Source organism: Oryx dammah, unplaced genomic scaffold (genome assembly GCF_014754425.2).
Source record: "Oryx dammah isolate SB20612 unplaced genomic scaffold, SCBI_Odam_1.1 HiC_scaffold_29, whole genome shotgun sequence".
Taxonomy (NCBI): Eukaryota; Metazoa; Chordata; class Mammalia; order Artiodactyla; family Bovidae; genus Oryx; species Oryx dammah.
The window spans coordinates 8351909-8368434 of NW_024070213.1; the positions used below are offsets into that span (position 1 = coordinate 8351909).

At 44.4% G+C, this 16526-nt stretch overlaps 1 protein-coding gene across 4 annotated transcripts in view; it reads right to left on the reverse strand.

Moving 5' to 3' along the window:
- Nucleotides 1–16526, reverse strand: part of TNRC6B (trinucleotide repeat containing adaptor 6B) — a 255335-nt gene that overhangs the window by 51597 nt on the left and 187212 nt on the right. For all 4 annotated transcript variants that reach the window (XM_040233240.1, XM_040233237.1, XM_040233238.1 and 1 more), the window contains 6 exons: nt 14742–15083; nt 10053–12401; nt 7453–7611; nt 3879–4054; nt 1545–1619; nt 353–398 (listed from right to left, as the gene is read on the reverse strand). In XM_040233240.1, the coding sequence (XP_040089174.1) occupies nt 353–398; nt 1545–1619; nt 3879–4054; nt 7453–7611; nt 10053–12401; nt 14742–15083 (3147 nt within the window). The remainder of the gene's footprint in view (nt 1–352; nt 399–1544; nt 1620–3878; nt 4055–7452; nt 7612–10052; nt 12402–14741; nt 15084–16526) is intronic.

Genomic DNA, 16526 nt, shown 5'->3' on the forward strand with positions numbered 1-16526 from the left:
AACAGTGGAGGATCCAGCAGAGCTGAGCATACACTCGTCCATGGCAACAAGTGCCAAGAGCAAAGGCCGACTCCTTTATGTGGTATACAGGTTCTCCACGGTGAACCAGTGGCTTTCAAGTCTCAACTGTTCACACCTGGCACACAACGCTCATTTACACTCATTTACACTTCTTGGTTCTTGTTGTCATTAGTTTTCAATCCCTACCTAGTGTCGAGCACAGTACCTTCCACAGTGCAAGTTGGAATATGAGTTTAGGAACTGCACCCATCCCAACTCAAAGCGAGCAGGGATCCCAACAAACGATCACAAATAACAACATATTCCACTCGTTTAGTGGGAGGATACACACCTACAGACAAATCCATTTTGCTACTTGGGTTATCTTCAGTTTGACTCTGAAAAAAAAAAAAGAATAGTGAGGGAAGATTAAAGTCTGGAATTAAACACTTTAATCAGAGAAGAAACAGCATTACTCATGCACGAACTACAGCTTACTCTTGCTTTACATCTAGGACTATACCAGGTCCTTGGAAACGAATCTTCAACTGGAACAAAGACAGTAACATTTTTCATAAGAGTAATTTTCACCGCTGCTAGGGCCTCTATGGAGAAGGTGATGGCACCCCACTCCAGTACTCTTGCTTGGAAAATCCCATGGATGGAGGAGCCTGGTGGGCTGCAGTCCATGGGGTCTCTAAGACTCTGCCACGACTGAGCGACGTCACTTTCATTTTTCACTTTCATGCACTGGAGGAGGAAATGGCAACCCACTCCAGTGTTCTTGCCTGGAGAATCCCAGGGATGGCGGAGCCTGGTGGGTTGCCATCTATAGGGTCACACAGAGTCAGACATGACTGAAGTGACTTAGCAGCAGCAGCAGCAGCAGCGCCTCTATTCCTAAATTCAGTTTTCACATCAGATTAGCTTCAGTAAATCTATGGACAGAGTGATAGCTAAACAGCTGCTTGGAGAAATACACCCCTGTCCTCAAGTTCCAGCCGGCTCAGGATCAAATTTCATGAGTGGCAGCCAAACGATGACAACTTCTTCTCGTGACTTGTCAAGTCATCAAATCTTGCAATGTGCAGCCAAGTCATCTGTCTTTTGGCAACCAGGGACACGGCGTCCCCATATTGCTCCCCAAACACCAAAAAATTAGAAGTTCTACAAAAATTGTCTATATAATTAATCACAAATGGTTTTCCTAGTCATTCTGCTATGGCTATTTTTTTTTTAAATAATATTAAAGTGGGTACAGTAGTCAGCAAAAGTTATATACATTTTAAGTCCTTGGCTCTTTCTTCCCTAACCTTCTAAGGAAAGATACAAAGGCTACACATTTAAAAGCTGTAACCTTTAAATACTGGAGTATTTCATTAAGAAAAAAGGAACAGAGAAGAAACACTGCCTCATCCAAATCAGGAATGTTGCATAACCAGTTTCTAAATCTGTAATTTTGTACTATGTATAGCAGTGGTCTTAAAATTTGTACTAAATGTAAAAGTTGGGATATAGTACACCTATGAAGAAAGAAAACTTACCAGCAATCCCATATTTGAAAACTGTTTGGCAAGAGGATTCATCCATGAATCACTGTTTCCTCCTTTGAGTGAGCACTACAGAAATGAAATATGTAACCTCAGAATCAAATAATCGATTTCAACTTCCTGATTTGCAAAAAAGTACTGACTAAAAATGTAAAACCAGAGTTTACCTTTTTCAACCATAACTATTTCTCTTTAACTATAGTTATTTTGATAGATCTGTTAGTATAAAAAAGTAACAGGCCTTAGTTACATCAATGTTTTCATTCTTGTTCTATTCACTGCACTGAGTTAGAAGTAACTTGAAAAATAAATGGTCAGCTAGGGCTTTTACCCTATAAAGGGTCAACATCAGATTTTCTAAAATATAACGCTTGCAAGCTAGTACTTTCCCTCTCAGTTCCTCCTTGTAACCCAAGCCGGTTTCTATTAGGAGTCAAGAAAAAGTTTGATGCCAGTGCATGTTATTTGGAAAGGAGCCTATTTAAACTGGTCACTACTCTCTGTGTAGATACAAGAAGGAGCTCATCCACGCAGCACTTTCATCTGCTTGTTTCAGAGTGTTAAGGACACTGGGCTCTGAGGAAAGTGGAAAGAAGTCAGCAGAAGACACCATCACCAAGTTTACTGCAAAGGCAGGCAGGTGCGGGTTTTTTGTTTGTTTCTTCAGGGGACAAACTAATTTCTCTGCTGAACAAGGAACCAATCATCAGCTCCACTTTTATTTCTATGGAGAAGGTGAGTGGAACTATGATGGGAACCTGGCAGGGGCTGGAGATGATGGGGCTTTGTGCACGTGTGCCTTCTCCAGGTAAAAATTCTGTGTGTTCTGATGCTACTGCTCATGTCAATTTTATTTTTGAAAGTGTTAAGGTACCTCTACAGGTTTAAAGGTCAAAAAAGCCCTCCCTGGAGGGAGGAGTGGTAGTTACTGTTTAACAGGTACAAAGTTTCAGGTGGCAAGATGAGAAGGGCTTTGTGGACAGATGTCAGTGATGACAGCACCACCATGTGAATGCACGTAATGCTGCTGAACTGTACACTTATAATTGGTTAAGACAGTCGATTTTACGTCAGCTGTACTGGAATATATGCACACGCCCGTGCACACACACGCAGTAAGAAGGGTCAGAATCATCAGTCATGGAACAGAAACAGTTAATTCCCAGTTAAACTCATTGAATCTTGGCGGTTCCCTGAGTGGGCTAGTACCTTCCACTTGGTTGCTTCCTCAGGAGTCTTCCTAGAATCTGGTCTCATTATTAATTTGTAAATAATAAAAAGAAAGCCACAGTAGACTAGACAGTGCAAATGTACTAAAAATGTTAGAAAGTTCACAGAATAATTTCTTTTGTGACTGAAGTAAGAAAATAAAAGTCCTTTATGGGGGAAAACTGTAAATGACTGCTTAAACAAAATGTTTCTAACAGAAACAACCTTCATTCTCAGGCCATAAAACAAAGTAATCGTATTCAGAACAAAATCTCATAGGTGAAGGGGATGAAGAAGGTACAGCCCTTGGTCAACTGAAGACCTTCTAAAATGGCATCCAGTACCTGAAAACCAGGAGTTTTAGTTATGAAGTGTTTCTTAGAGCAGCAAGGCTCCCGTGCTGAAATAACATACATGGCTGCCCAACTTTTTTCCCCTTAATGTATTTGTAGAATGAGAGGCTGGAATGAAAAAAGAGGGCTTCTACTGAGAGTCAGGTTCTAGATTCAAAACCAAAGTCCTCATTAAACTATGAAAATCAAAAGAGAAACTAAGTTGCTCTACAATCCAGAAAATAAACAGCGTAGGACACACTGGTGCAGGATGAGATAAACCACCCAGCTGCCAACACAGGTTAAGCACCGGCACCTCGCTCTGCCGAGAAAGGATTTGGGGCCTTGGAATTTCCCAAATCAGACAAAAGTGAGTCACGGTGATTGTTGCTGGAGGAAGCGTATTACTGTGGTTTCCCTTCTACATATTCAGGGGGACCTACTTGAAGGACGGATCAGGCTTTAGAACACAAAAGCATAAAACATTTATAAAGGGTGTCCTTAAAGTTCCCAAAGAATTATTATAATATGGAAAATGAAGTAAGAAGAAAAATCTTGTTTCTTTGAAAATTCCATTTTATCCACAGAGAGGATTTTGTAGGTAAGAGACTTCAAGGTAAGGAAGATGAGGGGTAAAGAGGACGTAGTTAGGTGTTCTGAAGAAAGTATTTTCTCCATCACTGAGGACTGCAAGGACTTCAGCTATGTGGCTTCTTCCACTAAAACATTCTCAGTTCTGCCTTCTAAGAATGAATAAGCAAGTTCAGACACCTCTAAGGTGGCCTACCTTCATTTGTTTCTTTCCTCCTTGTCCCCAGCTTGCTGAGTTGTGGGAGGAAGTGCTTCCCTGAGAGCCGGCAGTGTTCCAGACTCCTCCATCATCCTCCTCTTCCCAGCTGGGATGGCGAGTTCCTGCCACTGGCCCATCATTCTCCCCCCAGCCATCTTGCATAGATTTGGAATCTTTAAGAAAAGAAAGAGCCAACTGTATGCAATGGCTATATATAACAAAACCTACAACGATCATTCCTTGTAAATGCAGCATTTTAGTGTATTTGTAATTGTATCCAGTATCTGTCTGTATGGCGCGGCAAATATTCTCCCAACTTTAGAGAGGAGAATGGAAACCCCAAAAAGGTCAAACATACACAGTAAGTTCATAAACCACAAATCAAGATTTCCTGGCTTCTAGTTCAATGATTTTTCCCCTTACACAGTGTTGACAGAAATCCCCCAACTGAAAAGAATCACTACTTACAAGAAATTTCACACTTAAATTAAGAGAAATCTGTTACTCTTAATGAGAATGTTGTACTGCACTTCTTAGTTTTACCCTCCTGAAAGGAAATACGTGGTGTACTTTGTAACGGATTTTATAAACACGAGGCAGGATAATAAACAACTGTCAACCTTGTTTGGGGTGAAGAAAAGAACATCAAAGATGGACGGAAAAAAGAAAACTGTACTAGATTTTGAATATCAAAATTACAGTGAAAGAGAAATTCAGAAATAGCCATGAAAATTTGAAAGTTACTAGATTTATACCCTTGAAATGTACTGAAAACTAAAAAGACCCTAGGCAAAGACAATGTATAAGCAATGGCTTTTAAAGACGGGCAGAGGAGGGACTTCCTTGGTGGTCCAGTGGCTAGACTCCATGCTTCCAATGGAGGGGGCTTGGGTTTGATCCCTGGGGAATTAAATCCCACATGCCACAAATAAGAGTTCACATACTGTAACTAAGACCCGGTCCAGCTAAATAAATAAATAAAAAGTTAATAAATAAATAAAAGACAGGAGGAGGAAATGTAGGGGACAGAATGCGGAAGGGAGGACAAAGACAGGGAAACCAGTGCTCAACTGTGCAAGGAAGTAGGTCATCATCAGGCGCCACAGTCAATTCCACCAACATCTCCCCTTAAACAAAGATCTTGAATTTGGACACTGGGGTAAATCCTTAATCTCCTTCTGAATATTTTGTATGGATACACTTTCTAGTAATGATAGAAGAAAGGAAATACACTATCCCACCTAGAAGCTCCATGAAAAGGTATGAAAGCGTTATTCGCTCAATCTGTGTCTGACTCTTTGTGACCCCATGAACTGTAACCGGCTGGGCTCCACTCTCCATGGGATTCTCCAGGCAAGATTACGGGAGTAGGTAGCCATTCCCTTCTCCAGGGGATCTTCCCTACCCAGGGACTGGACCTAGGTCTCCCACATTACAGGCAGATTCTTTGCCAGAATCTGAGAAGCCCAGAAGCTCCATCCACACCTTCAATTTACAAAATGACAAGACATTTATGAAGGGAGTTATTTGATTCAGATGGCTTCACACGAAGAGTCTAGAGCCAGAAAAGTGGCTTTTCCAGGCCTTTCTGCTGCCAGGTTCTGGGACAAGGCCTATGATGCCATCCAGGCACCAATCAAGTATGCAGACAGGTAGGTAGTCAATTTCCTCAGACGGTGGCATCATCTCCCAGCAACTCCCAAATGAACCTTGGGATGAACCCTCTATGGGGTTCACTAAGCACCCCCGTTTGCAGGGACTCTGTGACTGAGCTGCAAGAGGCAGGGCCTGGGGGCTGTTCTCCCCGCTTCTGGATAACCAGGACCATTTCTCCTGCACAGGAGGTTACCCACTATTACCTAAGCACAGGCTTTATACATCCTCTGACAAGCAACAGGAATTAAAGACCCAACATAAGTGACATATTGACCCTTTTAAAGAAGAAAGACAGCCATGTAACCCTTCTTCGAGAGAAAGGAGCTGCACTTTCAACAAATGATTTCTTGTAGAGGGATTAAAAAAATAGAGAGCTTCAATACTGAAGTCATGGAGTCCATACCAGATTTAAGACATCTACAGTCTAGATAAGACCACAGGTTAAATTGAGCATTGATTAGTAGGCTGTGACTATCTAGCACCTTCCCCTATTACATGTTCAAATTACCCAGAGTAGGGGGAAAGGTAACTACAGATTTAGCTATAGATATAGATGATCCCAGTGAATAGAAGCCTTTTTTAAAATCTGGAGAAAAGTGATTTCTGTGATGGAAGAAAGATGATCCCAAAGTTGGGAAAGACACATAAAAATCTTCAAAGTACTGCTAAAGGGCCTCCTTGCGCTAAGGGTCTGGTTTATGCCTTTCAACAGCGTTCTGGATCTATTCCAAGTCTATAGAATGGTATTTCCCATGATGATAGAACCAATTTTACAATGAAAGTCAAGACAAGATCAAATTCTTTATCAAGCTATTTCTATGAAGTGAAGGAGATTTGTCATTTTCAAAATGCAGTCAAGTTACACGGGCACAAGAGTGAGTTTCCAGAATACAGAGAGCTAAGATGATACTCCATCCTATGGTATGGTCACAATCATAAATATCATAAAATAAGCTTGACAATGGAATTTATTCTTGTTCCAATTCAGAGAATTCAGTCTGACCACATTTTTTAATCAAAAGACAATCCCTTAACTCTGCAATATGGTAGAAAAGAGACGTTGGAATACTTCTTAAGAAAACTACAAAAAAAGTGAAAACAGGCACTTGAAATTAAATTTTTCAACTGAGGATCATCCAATGGGATGTTCTGCAGCATCCGTTTATAAAGTTTTGCAAATTACTGTGAGTACACATTGCCAGCTGGATCAAGTATAGCTTAGATTGTCAGTGATTATGAATAAGTGTGACGTGCTTTGTTGAAAAAATTCAAATGAAGAAATCTTTGTTGGGTTCACGACACCTTAAATGTCCTGTGTGGGTGGGACTATGAGAAGAGAGACAAAGGGGAAAGAAAGGAGCAGAAGGATGAAGTCACTGGGCAGCAGAGACCTTGTTCCATGTTAAATGCCAGGAATAATTATTATTTTTACCAACATGAGAGTAGAAATGCAAAATAGATATAGTGAGCAATATTTAACTTACTATGGGAGAAAAGGCACATCAAAATTTCAGTTCTGGCCAGACATTAAACTTAAGTTAAAACGAGGGATTTCCCTGGTGGTCCAGTGGCTAAGACTCCATGCTCCCAATACAGGGGGCTTTGGTTTGATCCCTGGTTGGGGAACCAAGATCCCACGTGCCACAAGGAAGAACATTCATGCCGCAACTAAGACCCAGCATAGCTGAGTAAATATTTTTTTTTAATGAAATCAATAATACTAACTTATGACTTTCAGTTCACTGTAAGCATTTTTACATATGCCAAGCCAAGTCTCCATCATTTGCTACTAACCATTTACTAAAGATCCAAGGTCCTGAACCTCGTTGAACTGATAACGTAACAACAGCCCTCCCCCAAACATGTGACTCTCCAAATTAAAGAGACTCCCTCAAAAAGAGTGCCGTATACTTACTAGGTTTCATGGCATTTGGAGCATTGGAGGGTGCAGTCCCCCAGCCTGTTGTCGATGCTCCCGTGTCTTCCATCTCGCCCCACCCAGGACTGCTTTCATTTGGCTCACCCCAAGCTGAAGTACCATTATCTGGAGCAGATGGTGTGCTTTTGCTCCAGACTGTAAAGAAAGGAGATGCATCTCAAAGAATGATTCACCAACCCTGTAGTATCCTGTGGGGGCAAAGGGAGGAGGAACAGGACCTCCTGAATCCTATGGATGGAGACAGAAATGTGGACACCACCTACATGGAGGACGCCTGGCACTGTCACTTTAACTTTTGGTCCAGTAATTCCACCGCCAGGAAATTATACCATACATGTACTTGTAAAAGTAGATGAAATTACATGTACAACAATGCTCATGGCATCACTGTCAGAAAACATCTGGAAGCAACCTAAGTATCTATGAAAAAGGGACCAGTCAGACCAATTGTGAATTGCCCATCAAGTGAATACTATATACGAAGCAATGAAAAGACAGAAATGTATTAACATGCAAAGTTTTGAAGAATAATGAGAAAAGCATGGTGAAGAACAGTGTATATAGTACACTTTCCCCTATTGCACCAAAATATACCTATTTTGCTATAGGTATGAACAAAATTTCTGATTGGCACACAAAGTTCTAAAACCTGCAAGGAGAGACCCTAAGGGTTAAGATTCTTTTATTTATTACCTTTTGCTTTTCTATATAGTTTGAAGGTTTTTACTATATGAAGAAATTCTTTTACATTTTCTAGGTAGGGAATTAATGAGCAAATGTTCATTTCTTTTGTTTTCTTTTCAATATATATCTAAAAAAACAGAACTAGTTAAAAGTAATCATTTCATAACTGGTTTCACTGAACACTAGACTTACTTTGGAGAGTGGAAAATTAAGTATTATGATTAATTTTAACTCAAATGATCCAAACAAATTAAGGGTTCAGTTCAGTTGCTCACTCATGTCCGACTCTTTGTGACCCCATGAATTGCAGCACGCCAGGCCTCCCTGTCCATCACCAACTCCCGGAGTCTACTCAAACTCATGTCCATAGAGTCGGTGATGCCATCCAGCCATCTCATCCTCTGTTGTCCCCTTCTCCTCCTGCCCCCAACCCCTCCCAGCATCAGGGTCTTTTCCAATGAGTCAACTCTTTGCATCAGGTGGCCAAAGTATTGGAGTTTCAGCTTCAGCATCAGTCCTTCCAATGAACACCCAGGACTGATCTCCTTGGGTGGACCTCGTTGCAGTCCAAGGGACTCTCAAGAGTCTTCTCCAGCACCACAGTTCAAAAGCATCAATTCTTCGGCACTCAGCTTTCTTCACAGTCAAACTCTCACATCCATACATGACCACTGGATAAACCATAGCCTTGACTAGATGGACCTTGTTGGCAAAGTAATGTCCCTGCTTTTGAATATGCTATCTAGGTTGGTCATAACTTTTCTTCCAAGGAGTAAGCATCTTTTAATTTCATGGATGCAAGGTGCACCCCTTTAATTTGCTGATTCACATGAGGGCATTCAAGTTGCCAATGCCAAACTAAGAACCATCACCAGGCACTACATTTAAAAAAATTGTTTAAAATCACCTTCCTTTATAAGTTTTTATCAACACTACTTTTAATTTACTAGGCATGATGTTTCTTATCCAAAGGAGGAGGGAAGAAAGTTTAATTCTGAACAACTGATTATCATGAGATAATCTCCACATGACGAAGTGCTCCACTTCCAGAGGTTAACTGTTAAAAATCATCTGGAAAGTGATGGAATACTTTGGCCATCTGATGTGAAAAGCTGACTCACTGGAAAAGATCCTGATGCCGGGAAGGACTGAGGGCAAAAGGAGAAGGGGGCGACAGAGGATGAAATGGATGGATAGCATCACTGACTCATGGACATGAATCTGAGCAAACTTCAGGAGAGAGTGAAGGACAGGGAAGCCTGGTGTGCTGAGGTCCATGGGGTCGCAAAGAGTCAGACACAACTTAGTGACTGAACAATAACAACAATCTCCACATAATGAAGTTTGCCACTTCCAGAGGTTAACTGTTAAAAATCATCTGGAAAGTGATGGAAACCTTCCAGATCCCAGCTTGGCTCTAATGTTTTCTGATGGGCTCTGCAAGAACAAACACAGACGGCTTCCCATTGCCGGGGAAAGAACAACACAGAAGATGTGCCCACAGGCAGAACAGGAATGGAAAATTAGGTCTACTTCTGCTCTTATTTTAATTCTTTATTTTTAAATCTAGAGCAGTTTGTTTGGCAAGATCTAAATCTTTTCGATTCTGCAGACCGATACAATTACCAAAAAAATAAAAAATAAAATAGGGGGGAGACTAACGCAGGGATACCACCTTTCCCTTTTGCCAAGACAGAGCGTTACCATGTACCACCAGCATCTGTCGTCACCAATGTTTGATATAAAGAGAGCTTTTGTTGACAACAGCCTACAGTTAAAGCAGGAAAGAGTCTCAGAAAAAAGCTAAGTTCAATAAATACCTCTTAATAAAAATGCCTTGGTTTAGGATTGCTTTTCTTCAACAAAACCTGTAAGAAAAAGCCATCGCCTACCTGATGCTGATTTGCCGGTCATCGGGGCAGGCAGGTTTGCTTCTCGAGGTGCTGGGCCCCCTTGGGAATTCTTATCCCACAGATTCACATTCTTGTAGTTGTAACTGTTGGGGTCTCCCCATGCGGAAGTGCCATCGTCAATGTCCATCTTCCGACTGATCGACTGTGGGGACGGCTCCTCCCAACCGCTGGGTTCCTCATCCTTGGGGGTTACTGGCTGCGGCCCGCTGCTCCAGTTGGAATTGGAAGGTCGTCCGTTGCCTGGAGGTGGTGGGGCTGGGCCTCCCCAGGAGCCAGAGGACTCAGGTTGTGGTGGTGGTAGCTGCTGCGGCGGCTGCTGCTGTTGGTGCTGTTTGTTCCAGGAACCGGGCTGTCTGCCTGTCTCCGTCCACGCCGGAGACCTTTTGCAATCTTCCCACCCGCCTTTGGAAGCCAGGCTTGCATTCCCACTGCTCCCCCAAGTCCCGATTTCACCCTGCCCACCTTCGCCCCACCCGGACACAGGTTTACTTGCAGCATTTTCCCAATTGCTGGTTTTCGCCTGATCGACCTCCTCTCCCCAACCATTCTTTCCAGAAGTCCATCCTTGGTTGGGCTGGCGTCCACCTCCCCACCCCTGATCCTTGCTGGAGTTCTCATTCCAAGAGGAAGATGTCTTCTCGTCCGGTCGTCCCCCTCCCCAGTTGGAAGAGTTGTTGTTCTTATAGTCGTTCCAGCCTCCTGTGTTCTTGGGGTCTTTCCACTCTGCAGAGGCTGAGAGCTCTCCCCATCCAGACTTCATCTGATTGCTTTGGCTGGGCGCGTCTCCCCAGCCCCCTGAGCTCTTGGTCTGTGTGGCAGCGCTCTCCCACCCCTCAGTCCCTTTGTCAGACTTCCCCTCGGGCCTTGGCACCTCTTCAATGTCCCACACCGTGTCTTGCTTAATTTGAGTTTGGCCCCAGCCAGTGTTTGAGAGCACCCTGGGGTCCAAATCAGTTCGGCTCAAAAGAGTCTGCAAGACAGCCTGACAATCAGGATGTGTGGGCCGGTACGACCGACGGCCAGAATTGTGACTGTCACTACTTCCTGCTTTGTGGTTGCTTCCAGTGCTTTGACCTCCAACTTCACTTCCCGTGGAGCTGGAAGATCTTCCCCAACAGGGAGCCTGGGCACTGCCTTGGTTTTCAGGGAGGGGGTGGCCCTTCTGATTGTCCCATGCTCCAGTGCTAGAATTTGGTTGGTTTGGACCACTCCATTCTCCAATTTTCAACTCGTCAGACCCAGTCGGCTGTTTCCATTCTCCCTGAGAGACCCCGGATGTCATTTTGTTCCCTTCACCCCATTTGTTGTCATTAGAGTCCTGAGGGCCAAAGTTCCAGGACCCACCCGTAGACCTGTTATTGTTGTCCCAAGAGTCACTTTTTGACCCGGTTGATTTCTGAACAGGAGCTCCCTTCCAGGAGTCCTCTCTCTCCTTTCCATTGTTCCCATTGTTTCCAGAATTGCTTTGTCCAGAGGCTGTGTCAGTTCCAGAAGGCCCCCTAGCTGCACCCCAAGATCCAACACTCCCAGTCTTTCGATCTCCAGTGCTTTGTGAAGGGGCATCAGTGCTCCTGGAGGCGTTCCCCAAGCCCATCCCAAAGGGCATTCCCTTATTCTCCATGGGGTTTGGTGAACTTGAGTTCAAGGAGTTAGTGTTTCCATTTTTTGGTCCATCAGTGTTAAGAATTTGAGCCTGCTCTCTGCCAGAGACAACAAAATTAACACCCGCATTTTCCATCTTTGACTGCTGTTCCCTGGATGCCTGACCTACTGCGCTAACCTGTGCACTGGAATTACTAGTCTCCGTTTCCAATGCCCCTTTCCTAGAATTTCCTTCTTGGACCAGTGCTGGCCAGGCAGATGGGTTGCTATTTGGGTTAAAGTTGCTGAAGCCAGAGCCAGGTCCAATTCTCTCCTGACCACTCACATTCCTCCAGTTTCCTAGTCCATTGTTGCTCTCCGTAGTAGAATTGGAAGATTGAACAGATTTAGCCTTAAGGTCAGATTTCCAGACCCCAAGATTACATTCGTTCCCGGAACTTGCAGACTGGCACTGGCTCCCTTTTCCTTTGTTACTAGTGGTGCTTCCTGGCAGAGTGCTCTTCTCAGAGCCAGGGTTCGAGGCACTGTTGTTATCGGTGGTGTTTTCGGAAGAAGACTCAGTGTCTTTGCTGGCAATGCAAGGCCACTCTTCCATGTCAGACCCGTCTACAATCACCTTGTCCCAGATGTGAATGGGGTTGGGGGAGGCGCCGCTGTTGGAGGAGGCTCCCGGGCCCCAAGTGGAATTTGCATAATTTGAAGCAGCAGCACCTCCAAGGGTTGACTCTGAGAAAGAGATGGTCTCATTAATCACAGTGGCACGTGCATCATCTCAACACCTCGAGCTCAAACCGCCCCAAAAGTGAGCTTATCACTTCCCCACAAACTAGTTCTCTGCCCACTGCCTGCCTTGCTTAACTGTGTCATGCCTGTCTGAGTCGTCTCTTCTGTCTTGCCTGGCTGGTGTATTTGCTAACTCTAACCCCCAGAGCCTCTCAAAGCTATCCTCGTGCTACTTCCAGGGACAGAGAAGGGACTTCCCGTATCTTGAGACAATGCAGTTAATAGCCTATCCTTGCTTTACAGCTACAACCCACTCTAAACACCCCTAGTATTAATAAAGAACACCTTTGATTACATCACTGCTCTAAAAGCACTGGGGAGTTTCGTAGTACATTAAGAATAAAGCTGAACTCTTGGGCCTGAGGTCTGATCAAGATGCTCCACAACCTGGGACCCACTGACTTTTCCATTTTCCCCTTGCTCTGCTTTCTCTGACGATGCCCACACTCTACAAACTGCACCTTCTCACCCCGGCTCCATTCCCCATGGGCATCTATTGTTTTTTCCTTTGGAATTCACTCGCTGAAATCTATCCATCTTTCTGGGTCTAGTTCAAGTGCCACCTCTTCTATGAAGTTTTTTTAAGCTTGCCACCTGAAAACAGCCTTTCTCTGCCTGGAGCTGTTTTGCTCCGTGTATCACACTCACCTCTTCCTTCCCTCACATGAATGCCCTCCAGGCAGACACCTATCTTGCTAATGTTTGAATTCCATGTGGCAGCCAGGGCACTGCTGCTCAGTAAGCAGCTGCTGAATGATGAATGCCCACCCAGCTAGATGCCGGGGCAGACGAGCATGAATCAGTTTGTATGCCCAAGGAACTTGATAAAAAGAGTCTGGCTCAGAGCATATTTGATTGGCGCAGGAGGGAGGGGGAATGACCTGTTTTTAAGACCAATAATTTCCTCTAAACTTATTTCAGTTCTTTTTAACCAAACAGCTTTAAATCAATATGAAGTTAAAAAAATATTACATAGCGCCATATAAAAGTAAGGAAGCGGAGAATTTCAAACTCTTGAGATCAGGGGCCTCCTAGGTTTTAAGAATGTAAACAGGAGAGTGACTCATGCTGGACCCATGTCTACATCCAGGCCTGGCGAGACTCAGCTGCTGAAGTGCCCGACACAAACACCCCCTCACACTTCCCTTTGCAGCTGGTGACGAGGGGCCAGGAAGGAAGGGCTAGGAGGCCTTTCTCTGTCTAGGCTGGGCCTGTCCTGACCACCAAAGGAAGCCTCATCAACAGGGCTTGTCTCTGTATGAAGGCCTATGTCACTGCCAGCTTTTTCTCCATCTTTGCTTTGCACATAAGATGGGAAAAAAAATTCTCTAGGCAATTCTATGTTCAAATTAGAACTAAAATAAAGCATCCTACCATTAACAACCACCAATTCACTGTCCTTGTCAATGCTTGATGGTCTTCAAGCTCTGAATTTTAATGTAATCTCAAAAAAACATTTGTAAGAATAAGTGGAAATCTTTTGACAGGTTTTAAAAAATGGGGGATGATATTTGGAAGTTCTTGGCTGTTGGCTGTTTAGTTTAGTATTCATCTATTAAAAATTCTCAAAACTTCCAGCAGAGCCTTTCAGGTAAAGATTCCTTATACCTACATACAGTTTTTAACAGAGCCCCAAATCCAGGGCTCTCTATAAACAAACATTGATCTTAGAAATCTACTAAGAGGATGGCATTACGTGGATTTCCCCCTAAATTCTGCATTATAATCTAAGAGACCATTCTCTCTCTGTTCCCAGAGTTCCGGGAACATAAACACGCACGTCTTGAGGTTCAGAACCAGCCTCTGCACTAGTCTCACTTCTAGTGGCCCCAGTACACACCTGAAGAGGTACCTGCGGCTATGGGGGCTTGAACCGTAATGCTCTCGTCTGAAAAGGGAAAAAAGGTGACGAAGAATGTGGACAAAGAGCAGTGGGCCAAGAGTACACTCGCCAGACACTGAAATTCAGTTTCAGGAGAGAAATGCTGGTACACACCTCACACTGGGCTCCTCCTCCATCTCCTGAATAACCCCAAGAGTCTACAAGAAAAGTCACCCACTCCAGTGTTCTTGCCTGGAGAATCCCACGGACAGAGGGGCCTGACAGGTTACAGTCCATGGGGTCGCAAAGAGTCGGACATGACCGAGTGACTAACACTAACTAACTAAGTCTATATAATCAGCGCTTCTCACGGACTTCAGACAGGCGACACAGAGTGGTGCGCTGCTCCCTGCAGCCGCCCCGGCCCCTTCGCCCCGCTCACCTGCCCGAGGCGCGCTCACCTGGTGCGGCCCCACCCTCGCTCTGCAGCAGCGCTCCTGTCACTTGTGCGTTGTTGGGGTTTGCTCCGGGCGCCGTGGAGGGAGGAGGCCCTGCCCCACCCCCGAGGAGCATGCAGGACGGTGGAGGGGGCTGCCCACGTTTTAGTAACACTTTGTGGTCCTGCTGGCAACGGAATCGCGGCGGCACCTCCCGAGGCATGTAGCGGGCGGCGCTTGGCGGTTGTCCGTTCGGCACTGCCACCCTTTTGGCATTGTTGCCACCATTGACTGGTGGCGATGGAGAGCTGCCAATCGGGCTGGCGGCCGTTGGTTGGCTTAAACTTGGTTTCGTCACTTCGGGCACTGAAAGAGAGAGATGAGGAAACAGCCTTTGAAATCCAGTGTGTTTTTCTGAAGATTATTTTTTCAAGAAAGTGTCCATGAGATAGGTTCCAATAAGACAATGTTCCTTTCATCCTACTCTGAGGGACATGGTGTTTCCAGATCCCCCAGCATCTTCAGTTTACAAGGATTCAAATACTGCGGTATCACGGAATGACATTCCGTTAACTGAGGAGGAGAAGGAAGTTAGCACCATTCACTCCCCTAAATCAATAGTGGAGCCCTCTGAAGGGCTGCTGAGCAGGTCTAAGGGTACACACAGACCCCAGGCAAAACCCTTGGGGAAAGGTTCAAGGCTCTCAGCCCAACAGCCCTTTCTCTCCATCCACATTCTTAAAGAAACTTTACCCAAAGTCCCTGGGCTAGGTATGCTCAGCCCTCTTCATGTGCACTCCTGGACCACGTTGTCCATCTCTGTGCCATTGAAAAAACTGTTTATATTGAGATTCTCCATTTGTAGATCCTTCTCCTCACCAGGTTAGAAGACCCTCAGTGGCAGGAACCCATCTTTCACCTTTTTTTCTTAGGGCGCGGCACAAAGTATATCCCTAAAGGGAAACCAGGCTTATAGAATCCCAAGATCAACGTGGTTGTGGCTTCTGCAGCCAGCTGAACTTAAAGACACTTGCTTGGCGTTCTGTGTAAACATTAGAAATGTTATAAATCTCTTTGCTTTTATTTAAAAAAAGTTAACTAGACTTTATGTGTATTTTTTCAACTATTCATTTAAAATAAAAATTTCAAAATGTAGATATTTTTCCTGTTTAAATATTTAAGGTTTTCCCTCCCTTGTAAAATGGCAAACAAGAAGGATGGGAACATGTGAGATGACTATGAAGCTCTGCTGGACCCTTCTGGCTTCCCTTCCACTCAGTGGAAAAAGTTCTTCTGCACTGGCAAATCCCTCGCTTCATCCTACCAAAAGACTCCACCCTTTCCAGGAAAATCTACCTGGCAGCACACTCTGGCAGCAATACAGAAACAATCAGCCTGGTAATTCCGATGACTCTGAGGCCAGACTCCCTGACCCCAGAGTCATGCGAGGGCCAGCCCTGGTGGCAGTACTGCTCTGACTGCTACAATGATGCTGGGTCAGCAGGCTGTTCACTGACCTGGCTCCTTTATGAGAGAGATACATCATCAGAAATCAGGGGGCCCAATCTACACCTGCTGGACACTGGGGAATATTATGAGTAACAGGAAGAAAAAAAGAGTAGGAGCTTGGAATAACTTCAGGGCTTAAACCCCTGGTCTAACCTTAGCCAATCATAAGGCAGTACTGTGCCTCCCAGGAAAGAAGAGAGGTGAGAGGATGGATAAATAAATACATGTATTTCTCAAGAAAATAAATAGGCCATTGCCTAATATTGTGTTGACCCAAAAGTTCATTTGGGTTTTCCATAA